The 27,213-nt window shown below is 39.6% G+C and overlaps 1 protein-coding gene across 4 annotated transcripts in view; it reads left to right on the top strand.

The window, feature by feature from the left end:
* The window catches only part of CACNA2D3 (calcium voltage-gated channel auxiliary subunit alpha2delta 3), an 824,202-nt gene that overhangs the window by 234,770 nt on the left and 562,219 nt on the right, over positions 1-27,213 (top strand). For all 4 annotated transcript variants that reach the window (XR_011426865.1, XM_070237387.1, XM_070237386.1 and 1 more), the window contains one exon: positions 12,473-12,532. Coding sequence is in view for 3 of the 4 variants with exons in the window: in XM_070237387.1 (XP_070093488.1) it covers positions 12,473-12,532 (60 nt within the window). In the remaining variant the exon portion in view is untranslated. The remainder of the gene's footprint in view (positions 1-12,472; positions 12,533-27,213) is intronic.

Raw genomic sequence — 27,213 nt, 5'->3', positions numbered from 1 at the left:
AAAGAAGTGGGGTTGGGGTTTGCAGAAAGGTGAACATGGAGTCAGAGCTGAAATGAAGACTCTATCTTGTTGGGTCTGTAAGAGCATCGACAAGTTACAAGAGTCCCACCTGCTGGGCCTGGGTGCTGAGGAGGGGTACATGTGAGCAAAGCGCGATGAATGAAGAGCAGGCGTGGTGTACAAATGAGGCATTGCTTAGACATCTGAGGGAATTTAAGTTTTGGGTCTTAGTTTACTTTTATGTAAAATGGATTTAGTTCTTCATTAGTTCTGTCTTTTTTTCATTAAAAAAAATCCTCAAATCTTTTACCACTAGTGTGTGTTCATATATCTGCTTATTTCATTGTCATTTTGAAATAAAGTTATAATTAAAGGTTGACAAGAGGAGAAAGAGAGTTGAAGCTAAGAATAAAGTATATGAATAACTCTCCATAAAAGGTCAAACCTTATATATGTAATTTCAGTTCATTACCTGGGCATTAAAAAAGAGAGAGGCAGCTTATCCTTTAAGCTAGCTTCTCATCCTTGGAAATTTAAAAATGTTAAGTCTGGTTCCAGAGGGTGAAAATTGTTATTCCTTGAATGCAAGAGGAACATATGAAAATTAGAAGGGAGAAAGAACAAAAAATGAGTTAAAGGCACACACTCTGTTCAGAAGCAGTCCCTTGGTTTCCCCAGCTCCGTGTGGATGCAGAAGTTCATGGACATGATATCCTGCTACCAGAGCTGGCTCCCTTGCGACTCTACATTTTGAGTGGACTGCCTCACACTGCTTTGACTGCCCAGAGTGTTGGGCAAGGTTCAGAGGGTTAGCCTCAGGATTTTATTTCTATAATGTGGGAGGAGGCTTTTTCTGAGGACACTGACACAAAGCACTTGTGTAAAATGTTGGGGGACCAAGATCATGGGAGCAGTCTTATTTTTCATTATTCATTCTTGATTTCATTTGAAATAAGCTTCCCACATAAGTACATGTGGTTGACTTTACCTTGGAGGAGTGAAAGCCAGCGTGGTCGTATTTCCCAGGGTCCTTCAAAAGTCAAGAGTGACCCAAGCCATTTGGACTTTTTACTTTTCAATGCTCCTAGTACTTTGTGAGATGGAGAAATGACAAAACCTAGTTGAAAATTGTGGTATATTTTAAGTATTTACATTTAACAAATTACTGCTTTTTAACAAAGAGTGCCTATGTGATATGATTGAGCTCTTCCCAAGTAAATAAAGGATACAATCAAGAAAAATTACAATACGCCGTAGGCTGTGTGGCCCCCAAAAGGGATGCGACTTTAAACAACTTCACCTTCCAGTGCTATGATTTCTCTGTGACTATACCTGTAATCTCTTTAGGAGATAATGTGGAAAGTCTAACTTTAAGGACTTTTGAGTTGGAAGCCCGGGCCCAATGGCTTTCCATCCCTGGGAAGGATCCGAGAGCTGCCCTGAGCTTGGGTCTGCAGCAAGCTTCCCATGAGGGTTCATGTGAGGCCTTCGTTACTTTGAGCATGTTTTCATCTTAAAGCCTCCCTTCACTCTGCATTCCCTTCCTGCTACGGCCTAAACGTCTCCCTTTGTCCCTCCCTTCCTCCCTCCTTTCTTCCTTTCCTTCTTCTTTCTTCTTTTTTTCTCTCTCTCTCCTTCCCTCCTTTCTTCCTTTTTTCCTTCCTTCCTTCTTTCTAAGTTTTTTGATATAGGAGTCTGGCTTTATTTTCCCAAACTTGCATCCTTTCCACTTCTCTGCTCTCTGCACTTTAGCCCCTTGCCCTACCTCTGCTCTGAAATGGTTCTTACACAGTCACCCTCTGGCTCACCAGTCAGGTTTGATCAGAAAATCCTTTGATCAAAAAATCCTTTAGGTATTCCAAGCAGGCAGAGATTTAATAGAGAACTAAAAGCTCACTTGATAGTTGGAGGAATTGGGGGGCGTGAGAATCAGGGAAGCTGCTGCCCTAGTTCTGTGGGATTTTGTGACACTTGCCCGTGCTTCCTTCCGCAGATGTTCCTCCTGAGCTCCAACTCCCTCTCTGACCATTCCTGGATATCTCCCGGGGGGCAGGTCTGGGCAGTGGTTAAGAGCACCAAGCTAGTTAGTGTTACTCTGTCTTCTCCCTCTCATTCTCTATGTCCTGTTGGCCTCTAAGTCTTATAGATTCTCTTTCCTAAAGCTTTAGCGTGCCTTTCTACACTCTTTCTCTTTATTGCTTTGGATCACCTTTTGATAATTTAAAAAATCTAGATAACTTCAATAATATTTAGCTGCTTAAAACTCTCCAGCCTTCTTACACCAGCCCATCATGCAATCCCACGTCTACATACCCCCCATATGCTGAACTACTTGTAATTGCCTGAATATGTCATGTTCTCTTTTGCCTTAGGGCCTCTGCACATGCAGTTTCCTCATCCTGGAATGTCCTCCCTCTGTTTTCTGGACTAGCTCTTGTCCTTCAGGTCTCAAAATAGATGAGAAGCCTCCTTGTACCCCTTAAGCCTGGTCTAGTTGGTCCCTCAATGGGCATCCACATATCCTTGCTTCCTCCTCTTGGAGTCTTTATCACATTGAGTTCTCATTGCCTGTTTGTCTTCCCTCCCTGGACTGTAACATCCTCAAGGGAAGGAGCTGTGTCTGATAAACTTTATATTCCCAGCCAAACACAGTGTCTGGCACACAATAGGGTGAATAATAGATATGAGTTAGTTTAGACAAAATTAATCTACCAACTGTATTTTGAGCATTGGCCATGTGCTTTGCTCTGTTTTAAGCATGAAGCAAGGCACCATTTTGTAGGAGGTGGGGTGGGGATGGCATCTCTGAGGAGGAGTCATTGGAGCTGCAGAATGAATGATGAGGAACATCATTGGGGCAAACATCCAAGGATCTGGGGGAAGAACATCCTTGCCAAGAGAAGAGCAAAGGTGACAGAGAGAAGTTTGTGGTGGTTTGGGCCAGAAAGATGGCTGGGAGTCTAGGCCAGATGGGGAGGGGAAGAGCTGACTGGCAGGGCCAGATCATGAAGGGCCTATGGGTCATGGTCATGATTAATGGAAGTCATTGGAGGGTTTCAACAGGGGAGCCATGCCATCAGAATTATTCTTAAAAGGCTCCTTCTGGCAACTGTGTAGAGAATGGACTATAGGGCATGGAGTAAAAGCTGGAGACATGTTAGAGGCTGGGGTGTCCAGCAGAGAGATGGCTGTGGCTTTGCCTAGGCTTATAATGGGGAGGTGATGACAAAGGTGGTGAAACATGGGGCATATTTTGGAAGGAAAGCCCACAGGACTCGCCGATGGATTGAGATATTTGTGGAATAAGTGGCATTTTTCAGGTGAGTGGTTTCCCTGCTTCAGTCTCTCTTTGTTTCAGGTTCATCCCTTTCTAATTTATTTTTGCAACGCTGCTACCAGACTAATTTAAAGATGGCTTAAAGTTCAGCACTGATCATGTCACTCTTATGCTCAATCAGACCTCTTCAGCACCCCATCGACTGCGCACAGGACACACTATTCCTTAGCCTGGTTCAACACCCTTGCTCACCTGACCCCACTTGCCTGGCTTTTTACACCCTCCTTTGCTTTACCCTCCCCATCCCAAACCACCTGCAGCTCTGCAGACACACGAGGCTCCTACCTGGGAGCCTTTACTGCTCCTGCCCCCATCATTTCTCTTGGCCACTTGGCTAACGTCCACTCATCCTTTAACGTTGGAGTCACTGTCACATCATCTATGAAACTTTCTCCACTCTAGTGCCCCATGCTCTGGCAGAGTTATCTGCTCTCTGCTTTGAGTTTTCATAACACTTAAACCTCTCTGCGTTTTGGCTTCCCCACACGTAAAGTTGGTATGATCTATGCTTTCCTTTAGAGGATGGTTCTGAGGATTAACTGGATTAATTGACTAAAGCACTTAGAACAGTGTGGCACTAGGATAGGAAGTGGGAAACCTCATAATTGCCTCTTGTTATCACCTTGCCTGGCTCTCCTATTGTAGCCTACACCACATTGTCTAATTACTTGCTCCTTCTCCCAGCTGGACTATGAATGAGTCAGTCATCTTCATGGCCCAAGCCCCTAGCATAGTTCTTCTCACATACTTCATCATCGTCATTGTTTTTGTCATCATCATCATCACTGTTGCTGTCATCATCATCAATAATAAGAGCTAACATTAAAGGACATTTACTGGGTATCAAGAACTTTTGCCCAGAGTGCTCTCATGAAGTGGCTGGATGCGGGATTCAAAGTCAGGTTGTCTGACCCCAGAACCTGCTCTCTGAACCAACATGATATGTTCCCCCCGACCCCCAACTGAAGTTACCTGGTAAACATTTGGATGGATGGATAGAAGGAAAGAGTATAAAGGGAACTGGAATAGCTTTTCCCCTCCATCAAATTTATATCAGGATCCTTCCTGAGTAGGTAAAGTCTGAATGGATATGGAAATTATTCCACATTTTTCCATTTTCAAGGGGAAAGGGAATTTCCCTTCCCTGGCCATGGTTGGGGCTTAGAGGCTGTGAGCTGCCTGTCACACTCACTGTCCTGTTCCATGTCTCACAGGTGCCATCTGTCAAAAGAGCTTGCTTTGGCAAACAGCTTAATTTCTATGTTAGTGCCATTCTAAGAACATCAGTCAAACTTTTTGATAAAGGCCCTTGCCTCATTCCATTTTCAGCCTCACTGATCACGGATTTTGCTGAAGCTGAATAACAGTGGTAGAGTCTGAAAACCAGTCCGTAAGGAGCAGGTGCACAGCCTTGTGTTTGAGAACACAGGGTTTGGAGTCCTTTCCTTGGCAGCAGAATTAACTTTCACATAACCTCCCTGTAACTGTGAACTTGAGGAGTTGTTCCAAGTTTTCCTCATATGACAGCCAACCGTGGGAGGCACAGACTCTGTGAAGTTTTCTTGTTCCAGTCAAGCTGTGTTATACTTGAAAATCTTGTCTCTTCACTGCCCCATCATAATAATATCTTACACTTGTGTGGAATCATTTAGGAAATGTTGTGTGTGTACATTCTCATCAAATTCACACACTGAGGTGTAGACTAAAGATGATATTATTTCAGTTCATTGGATAAGAAAACCAAAACTCAGAGAAGTTAAGATTTTTCCAGAGTCAAGCAGCTAGTGAGTAGGATGATCTCGATTCAAACCCTGTCCTTGGGTTCTGAGACCTGTTCTGATTCTACTGGACCATAATGCTTAGAAGACCAAAAGCTTTTTGAGGTCCAAGACTAAACCATATATTCCTTCTGGCCTACTCAGTTCTTGGTGCCACTCTGGTTACTTAATAGGTTCTTAACAAATACTTGTTAAACTAAACTGAACAGAAATGATGGAAATTTGTTGCTTCCATCAGGAATGGGAATTCTCTGTGGGAGAGACTTTCTCACCAAGACCAAACCTTAACTTAGCTGCACATTATCCTATCTTACTTAATCTTGTTTTAGGCAGATGTTCCCATCTTCCTTAGCTAGTTTGACAATACCTTCAATGCTCTGCCATTGTGGGTTCCAGTCAACACCTCTAAGTAAGCCTGGAAAGGATGTAAGTAAGGGTTGGAACAGAATTTTATTCACCACTGTCAGACCCTTCAGTGATAGGTCATTTTCATTGTGGAAAACAAATGTTCTTCCTCAAACTGATATAATGTTATAGTTCTGTTAATCCTGGACTATCCGCTTGTTAAGTTAATGACCGTTCCATTGTCCACAAAGGAAATAGTTTAGTTATCTCGGAGCTGAAGGGTCCTGATGGGACTTTCAAGGTTTATGGTTAAGTTAAGCCTTGATTTTGATAATCAACTCTAAACCATTCCTAGGACGGCTACGTAAGCAGAAGACCATTCTTTAAAATGCTGTATCATTTGGAAAAATTACTTGGACTGAAATATAAGGTTGTCTTGTCTTCCTATCTCCTCTCCAGCTGCCTTGGCCCTTGGGCAGCCCTTTGAGCAAAGTTTGGTTGTTTGTGTCTTCAGTAGCTTTGCAAATGTTGCAGTTTGGCAAATGCAGCCTCAGATGTAGAATGAGATGGCTTTGGTTTCGAAATTGGCCATTCATGCTGATAACAGGTATTAATTTAATCAGCCTCAAATTGATAACAGGTATCTCCTGTGGAAACAAAGATAATTTATTATTGATCGTGTCTTCTGATGTAAACTCTAGGCTTATTTTGTCTTGTAAAATGCTGGTGTAGCCTTCTGCAATCTGAAGGAGACGGGAAGGGGGAGGAGTAGAAAGAAGGCAAGAGAGCTCCCCATGTTCACACAAGATGTGTTCGCTCTATTGTTCCATTACCTGCTTTCTCTGGAAACTTTATAGATTAGCTTTTATGATCCATTTTGAAATGTTTGCTGTTTTTAAAGCAGAAGCAATCTTTGCAGCTTTCAGGCAGAAGGTCATTTTATACAAAATGTTCATTCGTGTACAACAAAGCTTATTTCTTCCACAGGAACAAAGAAATAATGAAGGCTCCTTAAAAGCTGTTTTTTCCTAAAGAAATGATCATCTTGATAGTTGGTGATTTCTATGTGCCATTTCTATTGGAACTGAAAAGTGAAAATATTTGTATCAATAAGGATTACTGAATATTATGAAGCCCTCAGATATGACTTTAAGGGCAGTTTCAACATTTCAGAGTGGGAGGGAAAGATGTCTTGGATTCCTTCTTGTCTAATTGTGTCTGTCTCTCCAGGTTATTCCTTTTGCTATGGTTTATTCCTCGTGGTCATCCAGTCATTGATATGGCCTCTGCGTAGGTCTCTGAGATCCAGCTGTTTCCAGAACATCTTCTTGCCTCCAAAACTCTGTTTGAAATGTTTCCATTGGCTGGAACACTCTTTTAGCACCACTCCTTCTTCTAGAAGAACCTCCTGTTCTTCTTTAGGGCTCAGCTTAAATCCCACTTCTTCTGGGAAGCTTCCTGGCCTATTGTTAGCATTCTTTGTCACTTATTCCTTTATGTTGAAATAGCTGTTTTCATTGTGTGTGTCCCTCATCCTTCTGTAAACCACCTCCTGTTGTTTCATGGCTCACTGGTGCTACAAATCCCACACTTGAAGAAACAGTCATCAGATTACTCGAGCTACAAAAGCAGCAAACATTAATCTACACTGCTACAGAGGGATACCAACTCTATCTGAGAACAGAAGGGACAGGTTTTCAGTGCCAGAAGGATTATGAAAAAAGTGAATTTGAACATCTTACTCTTTTTTTAACTTAATGGTTCTCAAAAGTTGGTGTCTGACCTTTCATACAGGAGACGAATGTTTGAAATTAGTCCTGGGAACAAATCAATCTCATTTTGTCCAGATTCATGGAGACATCTTTTGACGTGCTGATGGCATTTTAATGAGGATGGAGATTTTTCATTTTGTTTCTCTGATCAATTGAGTTTGAATCTGAGTTTGAAGCGAGGACCTGGGTTTCCTCTGTCCTCACCCCTGTAGACTGTCAGTGTGTCGAGTGCAAGCCCTGCTGCGTAACAGGGTGCTAGGATGGCATTAACCCAGGTACAGACACATTGGCAAGAGCTGTAACTCTCACTCCATCAAACTCAAGCCATTAAAACAAAACCCACTGAATCTACCGTGAGGAAAAGATGACTGATGACATGCTGGGGAAGGTTGTGATGGTTAATTATTACTTCTCCTCGATCACTCCATTTGGTTGTTTTTCTACACATTTAGCTCTTGTTGATTTGAGGGAAGACTCATGTGATCTCGAACTCTGATAATAATGACAATTCAATAACTAGCTCCAAGCTGATCATCAATGCAGCCCAAATCTATGTTAATCATTATGGATTTTCCTTAGAGGTTCCTTAGTTGAGCTTAAACATTATTTGAGAAAGAATTATGTATTCATTTCAGAAAAAAAATGGCAATAAAAACCCTGGTATGAGAATTAAATGTGTTGTTGCAAAATGTTAAATGAAAACCACTAAACCTATGAAGTGCTTCGAAATCTTTGTTAAATTCCAATATCTCATTATAACAGCATTTACAAGCCAAAGCTTTTTAGCTTTAACATAAGAAATAAAAATAACTTCTTTCTTTGCTACTCCATATGGTTTTTATATTTCTGTTTTACTTTAAGGAGTTTCGTCCATAATTGTCCCCCCACCCTCAATTTTAGGGAATTTTATTTAAAATTTTTTTCATTGGTACACAATTTGTTCATTCTGATAGATTCAGTAGTAGTCAGTTACTTTGGTTGTATAATCACATTTTCTATTATTACCTTTCCCACCTCTCGCTGCACATTTCTTTCTGTCTTTTCTCCTCTTAAGCCAAAATGAGTGGGAACAAAAAACAATGAAATACAAGTAGAACAAAAAAATCATTTTCTTCTTCTGATTCAATTTTTACTTTGACTTGCTGTCCTATTTTCCCCCTCCTGGACCATGACGGAAAGTCTGACCTCTACGATGTCTTTAACCCTAGTCTCGATTTAAGTGTTTTGGGGGAGGAGACGGGAGATTGTGCCTTCTGTCCTGTTGTATGGATATATGTGGGGTCATTGTAAGGAGAAATAAGATGTGATTTTAAATGAAATGCTTTAATATCTCGGCTATTCCCCTTGGCAGTTTTGCCTTCACCACAGCTATAAATACTATCCATGGTCCGTGGCTTCTAGTATTTCTTGTTTATAAAGAGACCTTTTGTTTGTATTTATTTCACTAAAATGGAAGAGTTATTTAGAAACATAAAAAGTCAATGACATGCACATCAACTCACGAATTACAACTTTTTACCTTGTAGATGCTTTGTTCCAAGGCCAGGATGTATATTCCAGTATATTGTTATCATTTTTATTGAGTAAAGAAATGTTTTGGCGTTAAAGGGCGAGGGGAGGATCTCTGGACGAAATTGCTGTTTTCTCTCACCTCAAAGCTCAGTTTTGAATACTGTCTTCAAAGCCACTTTTATTTCTGATGTTCAGTTTTAATTAAAAACCACATTCACAATTCTGTAATCCCGCCTGCAGATCCAAAAGGGAAATTCGTACAAGAGAAAATTAACTTCTAATTATTGAAAGCACACTGCCTTTCTAATAGATATAACAGAGTAACAGTTTTCCTCAGGCTCAGTGGCAGTTCCTTGTATAATAACTAAAATATTAGCACATTTAAATTGATTTTTCTTACCTGCAAGTGATAATCAAACTTATTTTTAAAACATATTTAATTTGACTTAGATTATAAGGATATTCATTCAGGAAAAAGACATTATAGTCTGCTGTTTTCTACTGGCAAACATCAGAGTTGGAATTTGGGTGTTCTTGACTTTGTTATATAATGACTCAATTTATTTTTATTTTATTAACACTAGGAACTTCTGTCCTCAGGTCTCTGTTTTAGGTAAATTTATGGCATATGATTTCCTTCTTAAGTAATATTTCTTTTGACTTGTTTATCTTTATGAGCTTTTCAGAAGAAAGATCAGCTATCCTTTGTTCTTTCCAAAAGGTACATAGTTCTCAATGTGCTGTTTGTCATTATCGTTTCACAGGCTCAGCCTGTTCTTGCGAGTTTTCCCCTGAATTCTGCCATAAAATGTAGGCCTGTCTCCCATTGGCACCAGACAGCAGGTTGGATAAGCTGGTGGTAGTCTGCATGAAGGGTACATCATTTCACAGCCCTGTTCCAGAGTACTTGTTTGCCTCACATGAGACAACTATTATGTATAGCTGCCTGTTGACCATCTTTTTCTGAAGCATATTTCTTAAAGCTTTACAGTGAGCATGATGGGAAAGTATCTTCACGGAAAAAATGTGTGAGATAAATTAAGTTTAAAAAAAAGGTGAATTTAACTTTAAGATGAACATAAAAACTGGCTATTAGGTTTCAAATTTCATGTACTTACTACTCCACACAGAGAACAGTGTCTTGGCTGATCTGAATAGTTATTACAAGATTATTGAATTGTTTCCAATGTCTTACCTTCTTGTGCCCCATGTCTTGTATTTTGCAGTGTTGTGGTTGAAATATATTTCGTGTTATGTTACATACGAATATGTTATATGGTATGTAAGATATATATATATATGTATATACACACAGATGTAAATAAAATGTTACATATAAAATGCATTTCATGCTATGCTCTTTCATGGTAATTTCAACTTGGCTGTTATTTATATCTTATTCTCTTATTTTTTGGTCCTATACTACTTTATCATTTTTTTTATTTCCTGTTCTTCACTTTTTTCAATCTTATCTGCCTTGATATTATTTTTTCATCATTTGTACATTTCATTGACATTTCTTCTCTGGGTTCTCAGAATGCTTAGACGCCATGAAAAAACAACTTCTACGTGTTTAAGTAAACACAATCAAAAAATGAATGGCTTTTTTGATAATGTCAGTGTTCAGACATGCATAATATTTATACATACTCTGTAAATCTCAATATGTAACTGATTTCATGATACATGCATAGAAATTCTAAATCTATTACAAAGATTAAGAGAGTAAGCTCTCACAAACATAGATTTCTTCTATCACTGCCTGCCACTCATCTGACACAGTCCACATGGATATATTTGCAAATTGTGCCTTGTGATCCTGGGAGGCTGACGACCTTCTTTGACTGGGATGATTGCAAGAAGACAGACCCACTGAAAGCTGACCTAATGAAAACTTGAGGCCAGTGTTTCCAGTCTACATGGAGAGTGTCTCTCCTTAGTTTTCTTTTTCTCTGTTTCTCATCCTCTCCATTTTATGCCTCTTTTCTATAAGTATTTTATATCTTATAGTGAAAATACATATGTACACGGATTTTAAAAAGATAAATGAGAGTTGAGAAACCTTGGAGGGTTGGTGGAGCTTATTAATCAAGGCATCAGGGTAAGGTCTGGGATAAGTGCTGTTTTTAATCCAGTGGTTCTCAAACCCTGGCAGCATCAGAATCCCCTGGAGAACTTGTTAAAACAGAGCGCTGGGCCCACCCCCAGAGCATCTGATTCTGTAGAATTGGGATGGGGCCTGAGAATGTGCGTTTCTAATAAGTTCTCAGGTGAAACTGACGCTGCCAGTGAAGGACTACACTTTGAGAACCACTGCTTTAGGGTCACCTTTTCATGTGTTTGGGGTGAGGGAACAGGCCCAGAGAGAGGAAGGAGCTTGTCCAAGACCTCACAATTGTAGGGGGTTGCATCTAGGCTAGAAACAGAAGTGGATCTTCTGGCTCTGGCTCTGTAATATTCTCCTGGAGTCTGTTCTTTGATTGACCAGAGAGGGAGAAGCCCCTGCCTGACCATCTGAAGGAAGACAGATGTGCCCCTCCGCTCAGATTCCTGTCTGTGGGCAACACTGTCTCTGGCTGGCCTGTCTCTTTCTTTGTATGTCCTGGGGAGAGAGAGAGCTTAGCCGTCAATACTGGTGCCTAAAGTTACCCAAATATATTTCAGCCTCTTTATTTCCATGTCCAATTTAATAATTATTCATGGAACATTTGTCTGTTGATTTGTGATCATTTAGCGATTAATACCAATGTCATCATTTTTCAAACAGGGCCTATTAAACTCAGGTCTGTATTTTATCAAGAAAAAGCAAATGAAGGACAGCATAGGCTACAAAAGTAACCATAGGAAAGATAGAAATGGCTGAATTTTTACTTGGATGTAAAGGTTTTGCTTTTAGTTCGATGAAATTTCAGTGAAATATTATTTCACTAAAAAAGTTTTCTGCAATCCTCTAGCCTACATTTTCATGGTCGGAAATTCTTATTGTTGGCAAATTTAAATTAAAATAAAAATGATTTCGATAGTTGACTAATCATCTTTAAAAGGAATTTGATGAAATTGTTTTCATAAGACTATGAATTGGTTGAATTTAATTGGCTAAGAAGAATAACAAGAGTTGTGTATTTATGGATACTGCTTATTGATTTAATTTCAGTGATTTCTTATTGGGATGCAGATTGTCAAAATGGCATTGATGTACCATGAGTTCAAATAACTGTCACCTGATAATTACCTGCTAGAACTGGGTGCAGAAAGAATTGACTTCAAATGATTGAGGGAATTAAAATAAGTAGTCTTTTCCAAACCATTGGGGAAGAAAGTTAGCCCACTTAGAGTTGGACTCAATTCAATTCAATAAATCTTGACTAGGAAGCTTCTATACCCGAGGAATATACTTTTCTAGGTAAATTTCGGCATCCACATCGGTCCTTAAGGGCCACTGTCTTTAAATTGTTACAAAAATGGATGCAGAACATGCGTGCATTTATACACACATAAAAATAAATATTTGCTGGAAGAATTATAATTAAATGGTGTAGGCAAAAACCAGATTTGACACTGATGTTATTATTTTCAGTTTCACGGGAGTAAATGCACTGGATCACAATGTACATGCCATGATATAATCTGTCATTTTTGAGCAATGGAGAAACATCAGTCTTTTCGTGTTGTTGAAATGGGGTCCAGGCCACACTTCTGATCTTTCATGTTGCTTTCTGTCTTTTCAGCGTCTTGTGGAGGCTGCAGAAGAAGCACACCTGAAACATGAATTTGATGCAGACTTGCAGGTAACTGATTATAGTTTGAGTTAAATTGTTTTGTGCGTGTTTGCTACCACAGAAGAAACACTAAGTGTACCAGGACTACCAGGTTTCAGTGGTTAGGAGAGAAAGACTTTTGAGAGGATAGTACAGAGTTGAAATAAATGTGCCTATTTCTTGACAAAGCGGGATAGAGATCTTCAACCATTTTCCACCATGACAGTTGCGATGAGTGATAAGACACACTCACGTGCGTGTAACCAGATTTTGATGAACTCTTCCCCAATTCTGGGGGCGTTAATCAGTCAACTGACAATAATCACTAGGGCTCCTAATCGTAAATTGCTAAGATAGATAGCAGAATATGTTCAAATCTCACTTCCCTAGCTGCAATCTAAGTGACTGAAAGCAATGTTGTGATGGATCTAACCTTGAATTAACTGCTAATTATATTTAAAAATTAAATCATTCACAGACATGGGATTCGAACATGTGCTTATTAATAAATTTCTTGCAGTAGATCTTGCATCTAATCATGGCACACCTGGTTGAGAAGGATTTTAATGTTGCTGTGTATATAGAAAACATAGTAAAAGGCAACAAGGGAATTGAATAGTACTTGGAAGTTCCTTTGGGTCCCTCCTGAGGGAAATTCTATCTGTGTTGTCATTTTGAGTTCTGTGGCATTTCCTCACTACTAGGAAAACAGAAGGAGTCAATCATAATCCTTAAGTCTGTGCTTTGCTAGAATATCTCTCTTTTAGTGGCATGTGGTCACCATTAGGATATAGTGTTTATTTTGCTATATTTTCATTTATAGGGAAAAGATAAAGGCTGACATAAATCTTCAAGCACAAAAAAGGATGGTGATACCAAAGATAGCCTTTGGCTGTGTTTCTCTCCCATGGATGTACTTCTTGTGGTCACTCTCATCTGTATCTTTTGCCTTGTGGGTGAAAGAATGCGCACTGAAGTAAGAAATTGAGGAAAGTTTAATAAAGGAAATACTTACAAATGTGTAGTAAGAGAAACCAACAAGCAGTGGTGTTGTAGTCCAGGGCAAACCACACTCCTGAAGGAACAAGGGGAGGGGGTGATTTCCAGAACCCAGGGAGAGTAGCAATATGGAAAATGTATTTGATAGAGGGGTGCAGCCAACCATGGTGAATTGGTAAGGGTGGAATTTGGGGGGACAATACCTCAATAACAGTCTCTAGTCTTCTGTTCTCTTGCTGTTACCACCAACTGTTGGTGTGGTTGGGGTAGTTCAGTCTCCTGAGACGTTGAGTTGAGTGGAGAAGGGTGAAGAAAGGGGTCTGGAGGAGAAACAGAAAATATCAAGCCCGCTTGCTGGGGGTCATTTTCAGGCATAACACCCAACATAAGAAGCAAATAGAGCCAGGACTGTAGCCAAGCATTAGAGATTCGAGAGGGAGGTGGAGAAGTTCAGGGGGCTGTTGGTAACATCCAGAGAGGAGTAGGGAAGCTGGCCCAGCTCTTTGAGCAAAGCTGCAAGAAAAGGGGCAGAGGAGTCAGCTGAATGTAGCAAGGAGCACCTTGCCTTCCTACAGCCACACCTGCACGGCAGCTCCAGAAGATCCAGGGCCATTTACTGCCTATGTTTGTCTTCAGCATGCCTCCTCTGCAGAGGGTTAGGACTTCCTAGAGTGGGCCAGAAGGGGTTTTAATAGAAGTGTCAGGAAGCACCTTTGTAAGTGTGAAGATTGTAAGGACATCTTGAATGTGTTGCTAAGGGAAACTGTCTCTCTTTCCTCCAGAGTTCCTGAAGCCTTTTCAGAAATATTCTAGTTGTAAATGATGGAAACTCAACTTACATCACCTTAACTTAGATTATAACAGTGAATGAAATAAGAATCCGTGAGTCCACTCTGATGATAAATAAACAGATAGATAAATACATAAATGAGAAGGGAAAGCTCTTAGAGTAGAATTGTTACTGAAACCGATCTGGGTTTGCTTCCGGGCAAATTAAATAAGACTCTTCACCAGAAGTAGTTGTCTTACAAAGTAAAGTATATTTGTGGCAAATAGGAGACAATGAGGAATCATTTCCAGAGTCATGGCGTCCCTGAACAAAGGGAAGCAGGGACATTTATTTTGGATGGGGAATAAATATTCAAAAGGGAGAGGTGTGTATGCGCTTGTGCAGGCTCAGGTGGAAAACATGCTTCCACATACACTGCAGGTTACGGTAATAAGGCCTAAGCTCCTCCTGGAGAGATCTCATCATTAAAAATATGGCAAAGGTCATAGGCGTTAGTTCTCTGGTGAGGCTTGATCTGGTTCAGGATGGTTGGTGATTGCATCTCCTTAACATAACAAAAGGACAAAGACAAATTTGGAAAAACAGTTAAAATATCCAAATCTACCCTTGAGTTCCTCCGTGTACCTAGTTGGTGACAGAATGCCAACTAAGAAATGTAGAAGAAATGGTGGATTTAGAAAATTATGGTAATCATTGATTCAGGCAAGAATGTTCAATGGATGCTAAAACTAGTAGGTAAAGGTTTGATAAAGAACAGAACGTTGACAGTCTCAAAATATCTGCCCACAATTTATTGTTAATTACAAAGGAAAAAATAGCAACTTTACTATGGAGAAACCTGGCAGCCATCACCTTTCACAGGTAATCAAAGTTAATCTGACTAATAATGGGATAGAATGGCATCAAGTGCCTCCAGATGTGTGTTGAGTTTTAGGACAATGCCCTATGTAGAATTCTTGTCCGAAATGTGTAACCTAAATCTAATCATAACACATCAGACAAATCTGGATTGAGGAATGTTCTACAAAGTAACTAGTGGACTCATCTTCAAAAATGTCAAGGTGAAGAAAGGCAAAGGACTTGTTCCAGACTAAAGGACATTAAGACACATGACAGCTAAATGCAATGTGTGATCCTAAATTGGATCTGGAACCAGAAACAAAGATTTGAATATGGACTGTGCGTTAGATAATAATATTGTATCACTGCTGAATTTCCTGATTTTGATTGCCCCTTGTGCTTATGTAAGAGAATGATCTTGTTCTTGGGTTTTTGTGGACCAAATATTTGGATCCATTGGTCCAATAGGAAGGAGTTTGCAGGAGAGTGAAAAGGATTATTGGAAGTCAGGACTGGTTTGGAAAATCTGGTGTTTATGGCTCATACCTATAGTCAATTTTATTCTGAAATCAGCTGTCTACAAGAAGTAGGTGGGAAAGGAGGAGGGAATGATTTAATTGATTTTAGGGGATTATTTATCCTTCAGCAGAGGAAAAATATTCTGTGGTTTAGCTCACCTAACCTAGAGCCACTCTTTTTTTGTCTGTCTGAAGCTATTGTTATCTTCGGGAGTGTTCTCATTTCCTTCCTATTATTGAAGTTTTACAATAAAATTCTAGTGTAGCACAACTGGTTCCCTTGTTAAATGTGATGCTGTAAACATGTGTGCAGCATTGGCGTCTCTCGGAAAAAAAATGGAGACCGAGAAAACGAATCTCTGGGGTGTTATAGTTTTTGTTCTCTTGGGAACAAAGAATAGGAACTCAGTTTTTCCTCCCCAGTCATCTGTTCTGTATAAGTACAAGAGAAGTACCAGAGGCTACAGCTGTGTTCTGAACACAAGAGTAGATGTTGAAATAATCTCTCAATATTACAGTGTCATTCACTATCTAGACCTCAGACCTTCGTGGAGTCTTCCCTGGGTCAGAGTAAACCACGTGCGCTTTTGTGGAAACCTGTAAAAGAGGGACCTTTGAGAAAATGGATGTGCATCGAAGAATGAGTGTCTGCTTAGATGAAGGTTTTGAAGCTGTGAAGCTCTGACGCTATTAAGCGCAAGTCTGTTAATAGCTTGGGTGTTAGCCCCGTTGCTGTTACTAGGGTAGCAGGTCTGTGTACAGGCTCTGAGTTTATTGCTACGACGGGCCATTAGGGCTGATCAATTGTTAATCTGGGTTCTGCTGACCTCTCGGCAACCCCTGAGAGTGGATTGTTTTCACCAAAAAAATTTCAGACTACCATCTGCTCACTGTGAAATAATGCTGAGGTGGTCCCCGTGCTATTAGCTCAGGAAGAGCAGAGGGAGCTGAGAGTCTATTTTCCTACAGAAAAAAAAAAGTGTCTTTGTGACATTTCCTAAACTGTGTAGCTTGTCATATAGTCTTAGCCCCACAGTTCCAAAAATAGAAAAGAGATTTGCCTCTTCTTTCACTTTAGATTGGAGTCTTTGTGTCATTGCACCATTCATGTGCTGTAAAAGTGAAGAATTTGTTTTTCATTGGTAGAATCATCAAAAGTTACACAAAGAGGGGCCGGCCCCACAGCCAAGTGGTTAAGTGCACATGCCCCGCTTCGGTGGCCCAGGGTTTAGCTGATTCGGATCCTGGGTGCAGACCTAGCGCCACTCATCAAGCCATGCTGAGACGGTGTCCACGTAGCAGAACTAGAAGGACCTACAACTAGAATATGCAGCTATGCACTGGGGGGCTTTGGGGAGAAGAAGAAAAAAAGGAAAAAAAAAAAGATTGGCGACAGATGTTAGCTCAGGGGCAATCTTGAAAAAAAGAAAAGGTACCCAAAGCAAGTCATGCCTCCTTTATTGTCTGGATTTTATTTCCATTTAAATTTCCTGTCACAGTCTTTCCAGAGTTTTAACTTTTTGCCTGTGGGTTTATGGCCTTGACATCAGCAGTCCCATTGTAAGGTCCTTAAATATGGCATTACATTGTTAGTTCTTAGCAAAACTGTGTTGGGGTAAGAGGCAAAATACAGCCTCTGAAGAGTCACATGTGTGAACAACCCACAATGCAGCATCCTCCATAGAAACCAGGGCTGCCTGGTGTGCACTGGCTGGAGAACTTTCTTGTTGACGCTGGTGTCAGTTCAGCCCTCTGGCTTGTCCTCCCTTATGGTTGGCCCATGGGTTCTAGATTGGTCATCTCTTGGTTTTGTCCTTTATTCCTTGATATCTTCATTAGGGCAATTTTCAGTTATAGGTGATATAAACAGAGGCCTTGTTAAAATGGCGTCTTCCCTTTTTTATTTTATGCTTTGAATGAACATACGTTTTTCATGTAAAGCACCTCTGAGATTGGTAATTATAATGAAAACAGTTTTTAATATCCTCAATTATCATGTGATTATTTTAGCGTTTCACCCTCATTATTTTGAAGACAAAACTTAACTTGGGGTCGGGAGGACTGATGGGGCTGGACTCTAGCCCTGATTGCCCTAGCCATCCATGAATTTCCAGAAAACGAGGTCTACACATGTGGTATAACTCAGAGGGAATGCCTTCCTCCTCTTACTTACTCTTTCTTTTGGGGTTTTTCCACTGGCAGCAAAGAAGACGAAAAAAGTCCTTTTGACAGTTTACTAAAAACCTGCTTATCTTTGAACCACAAACATATTTTCTTTGAAAGCTGTCTCAAATAAGTGCCAATTGCACAGAGCTGGTGCACAGCGGAAAAAAAAAAGGAAAAAGAATTGTGGTTTTGAATTGTGTATCCTGCAGGAGGCTTTTCCATCACGAAGTTTTTATAATAATTTTTCTTTGTTGTTTTGTAGCAGAAAAAAAAAGCCTGGTGACATTCAGAGGGATAACCAAAGTTAGAGTGGAAAGGATCTGAGGGGATGCAGAGTGTCCTGAATGTCCCCTCGTGGTCATTGTCAAGCTGCAGTTGCCTGTTTTGCAAACACAGTGGCCTGATTTCAAAGTTGGGGTGAGGGGTTTGCAGGGGGAGGGACGCAGAGACCACTGACGGACGTCTCTGAGATGGGGCGGCTTACGGTATTTGTTGCAGCGCCTTCCTCCACCTTCTTGCCACTGCCTGTTGCCATGGGAGGTTTGTGTTTAAGGAGACCCAGGGGAGGAGAGACGGGCGGCTTAGGAGCCCCAACATCCGTTTTAGAACATCTAACACTGTCCACTGGGAGAAGGAAGCCTTTCTTGGAAAGGATTACCAAGGGCAATGGAGTAGCAAACAGCAGAGCAGAGCTGTCCTTTTCCTGACAGCCTTTCCCTGCTGGCAAGTGAGGCTTTGCCCTGGGGAAAGACTATAAGTTGTGAAGGAGAGTAAAGGACGTTTTAGTAGAAGTACTTCCTGAGTGGAGGAAATGACTCTCCTCACTATGTTTTGCATGTATTCCTGTCAAGCCTCAATTCATTCTTGCCCTCTTTGACTGAATGAGGTGTTTAGCTCCTTTCTGGGGGTGGGGGGTGGAGAGCCGTGCAGCACAGAAGACCCAGGTCCCAGAATTGGAAATGGTGTTTTTCATAGAGATAGCTAATTGACTTTGCGCAAGACAGATAGGGGTCACATCTATAAGAGAAATAAATGAAAAAAGATGGAAATTTTCACACTCTGTATTAAAATAAGTCCCTTTTATTTCTCATCTAACTTATGAGAGTATGCCTATTGTTTTTTCCTTTTCCTTTTTATCGGCTTGGCAGGGGGTCACAGTTAGTCTTCCCTATTTTAAGATCTTGTATTAGATGTTTCTTAGGACTCACCCCATGTCGTTTATGCACAAGACTGATGTGTAAATGGTTTCTTTAAGTCTGAGCATTTTAAAATAAAAGTCATTTCTCAGTTGTTACACACACACTCTATGCACACACGCTCTCATTCCTGTTCACTTGGCTAGAACATTGCAACTTTTCATCAGGCCAGCGCCATGACTCCAAGCTTCACGTTAATCGTTTGCTTGGTGGTCGCATGATATGCTCACGACCCTGACTGTTGGTCACATGAAAGTGGAAGAAGGGGCAGCGAGTGGAGCCTCAGCTTGATCTGCAGAGAGCTTTGGCCTAGAGGTCTGGAATACTGGTATTTCTAGTCCCAACTGGACCGTTTACCTGATCAAAGATCTCATGCCGTGGCCTCTTTGCTCATCCATGAAATGACGCACTTGTAATATCTAGATGATTTCTAAGATCTCCTCCATCTCTTGTGCGCCATCATTCATTCAACAAGTTTTCAGTGACCTCCTGTGCGTCAGGCACTGAGCTGCGGATATGGCCGTAAAGTAGGCAGATGCTGTCTTTGTTCTCACGGAGCTTACCACCTGATGGGAGTGACAGTTGTTAAAAACATGATGACATAAATATTTATTAAATTTTGATTGTGATAAATGACATGAAGAGAAGTACAGGGTAATATCACAGTGCACAACAAGGGGACCTCACCTAGTCTGGGAGTTCTTGGGACCTTGGAGCAAATCCCCAAAGGGTAAGTCTTGATTGAGTGGAAAGTCTAGGTTCACCTCCACTAGAGCTAGAAGAAATCTCCCCAGACACAGAGAACCCATAATATCTTTATTTTCCATAAGTGAAAAATTAAAAATTATTTTATCTGCTTTTCATATAATCTCTCTCACCTCTGAACTCTCATGGTACTTTGTTTTTCCCTCTTTTATGGTGTTTATCACTTCCTACCCTGTAAATTTTATTCACATACGTGCATTGCTTGCTTAATTTACCATTTATTCAGGACTCAGTACATGTTAGGCCCTGTTTTAGGACTTCTACAAACTGAGAGGTGACCCTTATCCTCCAGGAAAGTTCTAATCCTTTTTAAAATATGTTTTTTTCAGTTGTTCCTTTAAGGATCGCAATAAGCATCTTTAAGTGTACAGGGTATCAAGACTTAATTTAATGTGTGAAGTACCGCTTCACCTGAAACAAGAACTGTACAGCAGTGTAATTCTACCTACCACCATCCTTTGTGGTACTGTCATATATTTTACTTCTATATGTCTTATAAACACCATAATAAAGTGTTTTTATTTTTTCTTTAAACAGCTGTCTTCTAAAAAATTAAATAAGAAATAAGATAGTAATATATTTACCCATAACATACCATTTCTATCACTTTTCATTCCTTCCTATGGATTGGAATTTCCATATGCTATCATTTCTCTTCAGCCTGAGGAACCTCTCTTAGCATTTTTTTGTGTTGCAGGTCTGGTAGCAACAACTTCTCTCTGCTTCTGTTTATCTAAAAACATCTTTATTTCACTTTCATTTTTGAAGGATAATTTTACTGGATATACAATTTTTACTTAACAGTTTATTTTTTCTTTTAGCACTTTGAAGATATAATCCCATTCTCTTCTGATCTTTAATGTTTCTGATGAAATGCCAGCCATCATTTTTATCTTTGTTCCTCTGTATACAGTGAGTCATTTTTCTCTGCTGCTTTCAAGATCCTTTTCCTTATCTTTGATTTTCAGTATGCTATATAGCATGATAAGCTAAGGATGTTCCTAGATGTGATTTTCTTTATATTTATTCTGCTTGGAGTTTGCTGAGATTATTGAGTATTATCACTATATTTGAAAATTTTACTTGCCCTCTTCTCTTTACAGTTCGTTCTGGAATTTGTCACATCTATGTTAAATTGTTTAATATTGTCACTCAAGTCACTGTGGCTCTTTTTTTTGTTTGTTTCCTATATATGTTTTATTAATTAATTGGTTTCCAAGTTCACTAACTCTTTCTTCTGTAGTCTCCAATCTGCTGTTAAACGCATCTAATGAATGTTTTATTTCATATATTGTACTTTTAGTTCTAGAATGTTCATTAAATCTTTTTTTATAGTTTCCATTCCCATCTGTGCACCAATTATATTCATGTTTTCTTTTAAGTCCTTGAACATATATATGATAGTTGTTGTAAATTCTTTCTTTGCTAATTCTGGCATCTGGCTCACTCCTGTTTCCATTGATTGCTTTTTTCTTTTTGAAGTCACTCTATTTTTTTGGCATCTTCACATGTTTAGTACTTTTTTGTTTTATGCTGGACATTGTGATTATATCTTTGATTTTTATAATTTCCTCATTGTAACTTAGTATAGTTCCATCCATGTAGTAGGTATTCTAAAAATACTAAATTTATTGAGTTTGGTTAAATTGATATTAGGAAACAGTTATTAAAGAGATGAAGGGAAGAGAATGATAAATCATGTATAGGAGGGCAGCCTCCAGAGATTTGATCTGCTTTCTAATATTGCATACACTGTGAGTACAGTATTGACTTCTTTATTACAAAAGAACCACATAAGGTTATCTTCCAGCTGAAAGAAAGAGGAAAATGCATTTTTGCTATAGAATCTTAAAGTATCAACATTGTTTCTTAAAAGTTTATCATTTCTAAGGCTTAATTATACTAGTACCATCCCCTGTTCTAAATTCAGATAGAGATATTAATATTAACAAATTTAAAGACAAGAAATCCAACTTTATAGTAATTTTAATTGATTTGGTTTCATTTGAATACTCATCTTACTATATAGTTTAGAGGGAAAAAATGGCATTATTTACTCCTTCCAAAGTTATCCTTTATTTGCCTGTCAAACATTTCCACATTAGTGACCCTCTTTTTTCTTTGCTATTTATGTGTTTAGAAACTCTGGGTCTTTTATCTCTAATTTCATCAATAATGAACAATCTAGTAAAACTTCCGTGTGTTTTCCAAATTGTCCTAGTCTTTCTTGCTGCAAGATTCCTTTTTCTATCATGACCATGTGTATCTCAATTTGTAGATAGTAGTGGTTATAGAAGATTGAATTATTGCTTTAGAAAGCATTTTCTTTCATACCAAAAAGTCACTGGTTCTTTTGTGATTCTTTTAACTCTTGTGTTTTCTTAGTTGGGCTTTCTCCAAACTGGGAATATTTATTTTAAATAAACATTTGTTTAAAACACGTTTTAAATAATATATTTTAAACACAATAAAACACCAGCAATTCAAACTTGATTAAACATTCCAATTAACAAATACCTTTAAAGTTCAGTTTAATTGTATCCACATACACGGTGTGATTGTGGTGTTTCAGACATCAGCCAGTTTGGAAAGGGCACGTTTTGGGATACCAGGGCCCTTTTGGCATATCTACAATCTTGTTAGATAAGCACTTAGTGGTTCTGTTAATCACGATATTAAGAGCCTACACCACATTTCAGAAACCTTAGTGTCTTCCATTAAGATGGCTGACTGCAGAGGTCGTTGTCAGACCCCAGAAATTACCTTGGAACCTTTCTCCAGCAAACTTTTGGCCGCATTGAGAATGTCCTTAGGTTGCTGATTTTTCACCAGGGATCGTGTGGTTAGGGATTTGCCAACTGCTGTTGAATTTTTAAAGTAAAACTTGAATCTGCTGGCAATTCAGAAAGTAGACAACTCGACAGAAATTTTCTAATCTCATGTCAGCCTGTTAATAAAGCGCTTGATCTGTACACAGGTGAGTTATTTCTCACCTTTTCTACTTTCAGGTTAGTTTGTGATATAGGCTTTCATAATATATACATAGCTTCAATCTCATGCTTTTGGTGTGGTAATCCTAATTCTTCAAATTAAAAATACTTTCATGATTTACAATTTTAGGATGTTTCTCTTGGTTGGTTAATTAATACTGATAGAATAGAGTAACAATGATAAGAGCAATAGGCACCATCGTGAAAAATGTATCAAACGCAGGTGCTGGCTTAAGTGCTTCACAGGTATTATTTCATTTATTCTTCTCCCCATGATCCTGTGGGATAGATACTGTTATTATCTCTGAAGATTGAGAAGCCATGTGATGGGCCCAAGGTTACGAGTGGGTCACACTAAAGTCTGTTTGACTCCAAAACCAATAAGTTACATTGTCTCACGAAACCACAAGTTGTAACAATGACCTTAATTTGCGCTGGACAAAATCTTATAAGGAAATAAATTTAAGATGAAAGTTATGAGTTATTTAAAAGGTCTATCAAATACATCAAAAATAAATTTTCTAGAATGGTAAATTCTGACCCAGCAATGTATGTAATAAAAAAAAATCTTAATAGATATAATGATTTAGTAAAAATGATTAAATCACTTTGATGGTATTATTAGAAACATGTGCATAAGGGAGACACTCCCTCATTTGGCAGTTGTATTTGTCCTCTACACAGTAACCAGTGTGCCCTTTGGAAACACTAATAGGGTCAAGTTACTTATTTCCTTACGCTTACATTTGCACACAGTTAGAATACAATCTCAGCTACCCTGTACTTCACACAGTACCATACAACCTGTCCAAGACGGTGCATGGATTAGCAGCCGCCTCTGCCTCTTTCCCTCCTGCCTGCTATGCTCCTGACTCACTCTGTTCTTCTGTTCTTTGAGCTCCCCAATAGGCTCTGTTTGTTATTTTCTGTCTCCTTCGGCAAAACATAAGCTCCGTGAGAGCAGGCACCTCACATCTAGTCAAATGTCCACAAATACTTGTTAGAATTAATTGAAATTTGTAAGAGTGATGTAATTACTAAAATCCACAACTGACTGGTGATTGCTAGAGTTGTACGTTGTTAGAAATTCATGAAGTTGTCATCTGCTTGTTTCAATTACAAAAAACGGATTCTTTCTTAAAATAAATACTTATGGCTTGACCAGAAGTGACTCAATTGCTGCTGTAATAATCAAAGACATTTTCATATACAAATGGCAGCCTTTTAGTGAAACAGTTGGCTTTTGTTGTTACTTGTAATAAATTCATGAATTTGCTAATTTCCCTCATCCAAATGATGTTTTTCTGCCGTTTAATATGTAGTTAAAATATATGAATATACTAATTAATTATGAACAAGATAATTATATTTAATGAATATTATATTAAAAGAATATTTATCAAGTTAGTTTATTAAACAGATATGTGCTTATAGAGAAAGCATCTTTAAAATTGGAAGGGAGGAAAATTAGAAGGAAAACATGCTCTTACAGCTCAGGTTTCCTCTCTTGGGGAGGTTCCTACTTATCTTCCCAGCTCCCATAATCAGAGCTAAGATAACAGTATGTCTGTGGCAGGGGTAGCCTCGTGGTTTTTTTTTTTGGTGAGGAAGATTGGCCCTAACACCTGTTACTGCCAATTTTCCTCTTTTTACTAGAGGAAGATTGTCCCTGAACTAACATCTGTGCCCATCTTCCTCTATTTCGTATGTGGGATGCCACCACAGCATGGCTTGATAACTGACGTAGGTCCACACCCTGGAACCAGTGAACCATGGGCCACTGAAGCTGAGTGCGCTGAACTTAACCACTACGCCACTGGGCCCCAGGAGTAGCCTCTTAACAACACAAGTAGGAATTCAGAGGGAGACATAATCAACTTCCAAGAATGAGTATTTGACAGCAAAAATGAGTGTGATTTGAGGTCCTATCTAAATCTTTGTGTCTACCAGAAAGTGAACTTCTAACATTATCATCTGCTTCAAATACCTTGAAAAGCCATCAGAGTCAGCCCCTCATGGAAAATCCTAGCTCTTGCATTTCACTTGTCCATAGGAAAATAAAACAACAGCAAAATAAATTAACAACCTTGACAAAACCCAAAACAAAACAGCCTTTCTCATGCTGGTAGTCATTAATGGAGGAAAAAAGAATAGTTTTCTTCTTTGGAGTATTGCATTAGTAGTCAGGGGTCTTGAAGTTTTGCTCATCAGCTGTGTGACCTTGAGCAAGTCACGTTTCCTTTCAGACTTCATGTTTCCTCAGGTAAATGAGGGGGTGGGAAAGGCTTGATTTTCCTTCCAGATCTAGAACTCCCTAAGTCTGTGAAGCTGTGATTTTTTACATGGAAAAGACAGCAACAATGTTTCCGAAGAGTGTGTGCTCTTTCTTTTAGGAAATCCAGCAACTTCTACAGACATAGCGTTGTCCTCAGGGAAACAACTCGGAGAATAAAATCCTCTCTCTAGTCTTTTCTCCCTCCAAATAGATATAAACCACCTGCTTTAAAACTGAAAAATGGAAATTTCAAGGACGCCTTGCTTGATTGGATCATTCGCAGACCCCTGTGAATAATCGATCCTTTTAGATATAAAGAGATTCTTATGAATAATATAGAGGGACATTTTTTCTGTGTGCGTGATTTTAAGAACTTAACACTGGAACTGAAATGACTTGTTTTACCCCAAACCTTGGTTTGCTGGATAGTTAAAGAAATTCAGAACCAAATTAAACCTTTGCTTTGGCTTATTTGGAAGTGATTATGTCGTGCATATGAATGTATTCATAATTTATCCTTCTTCCTAAAAGGTTTCAGGTGGCTGAGAACATACAGCCACCATGAAAAAACATTTTTTTTCTAGGTTTTAAAGCCTTTTGTCTTCTCATTCTACATGAGTGTGGCTGCAACATAGAGGTTGTTCTGATTAAAAGGAGCAAGACTGGAGAGGAGGAGGAGGGGTCACAGCTTCATCGCGATATTTTCTGAAACACAGGTCAAGAGATGATGGGCCACAAACAGCTTTTGTCTGGTCAAAATGCCTCTTTGATTACAAAGAAATAAAAGAGGATTCATTATGTCTGCTGATTAACATGCAGGATGAGGTAGACGTTAGCTCTTGAGAGAATGTCTACTGAAAACAGAAAGACGCATTTGAATGCTGGCTTTTTTTTCTCACTAGTGGTGAGACTGTGGGCAAATTTCTTAGCCTGTTGGAGTCTCAGTTTCTTCTGCCATCTAATTAGGATGATGAGACACTCCCTCTAAGCGTGTCAGGCTCACGGATCAACGAGAAGTATTTAGCACAGTGCCTGGTGCAGAAGATGATTCCAGTTCAGGGTAACCATTGACATTATTGTCATCATTATTTTGACCAGTCCTCTTGAAATACAAAGAAGTTGATTACATTGGTAATTGCATATTTAGTCTCTGCCTCCTTTGAGAACCGTGAACTCTTTGAGGCAGGGACCGCATCTGTTTTTCAGCGTTGTGATCGGGGCTTAGGCACACAGCTGGCACGCAATAAGGATTTGAAGGACTGAATGACTGAAGGAAAAAAAGTGAAGGATCATCTCAAGAGTTAGATACCCCTTAGAATGGAGGTTAAAAGCATCATTTACCAAAGAGAAAAAAAAATGTGATGCTGCTAGCAGAACTGGTAGTAACTTTGCAGCAGAAGGGCTGCCCAGGCTCAGAACCTGAGTGTTTTCAAGGCTCTTTGGGACCCTGGTAGGTCACAGGATTGGGTGTTTCGTGTCCACGGGGGGACTGAACTCAAACCATCTTTGGCCGCCCCTGTGCCCTCCTGGGTGTGTGTGGTAGATAGTGAGAGGCCTCTATCTAAGTAGTCAGAGGGAGCGAAAGACCTGGAACCACTTCACTTCATAGTCATCAGCTGATTTTGGAGCGCTGGACTGGCTAATCGTTCACTTAAGTTTTGTTGTTGTTTTAAACAGGTTCCTTTATGTGTCAGAAGAGAAACACAAACAAGAGACTGCTGCTAGGACATATTTTATATTCCTCTTCCAATTTCATTAATGGCTTCAAAGGAAATCTCGCTTGTAATTGCCTTAAGCATTCTGTCTTCATTATTAAATACCAGCCATTTGTTATATTCTACACTTCTTTTCGGCTCTGTGTGCCAAGTTTTTCTGAGACCTTCTGAATTAAAAATGATATTGAACTGTAGGGCAGGCGGGTCTGGGAGCATGCCCTCCCATTTAAATTTCCAGGGGATGGGGCCGGACCGGTGGCGCAGAGGTTAAGTTCGAACATTCGGCTTCTCGATGGCCTGGGGTTCGTGGGTTCGGATCCCGAGTGCGGACGTGGCACCGCTTGGCACGCCATGCTGTGGTAGGTGTCCCACATATAAAGTAGAGGAAGATGGGCACGGATGTTAGCTCAGGGCCAGGCTTCCTCAGCAAAAAAGAGGAGGATTGGCAGTAGTTAGC

Source organism: Equus caballus, chromosome 16, assembly GCF_041296265.1.
Source record: "Equus caballus isolate H_3958 breed thoroughbred chromosome 16, TB-T2T, whole genome shotgun sequence".
Taxonomy (NCBI): Eukaryota; Metazoa; Chordata; class Mammalia; order Perissodactyla; family Equidae; genus Equus; species Equus caballus.
The sequence above is the reverse complement of the archived record's forward strand: the minus strand, read 5'-3'. Positions and strand labels throughout refer to the sequence as shown.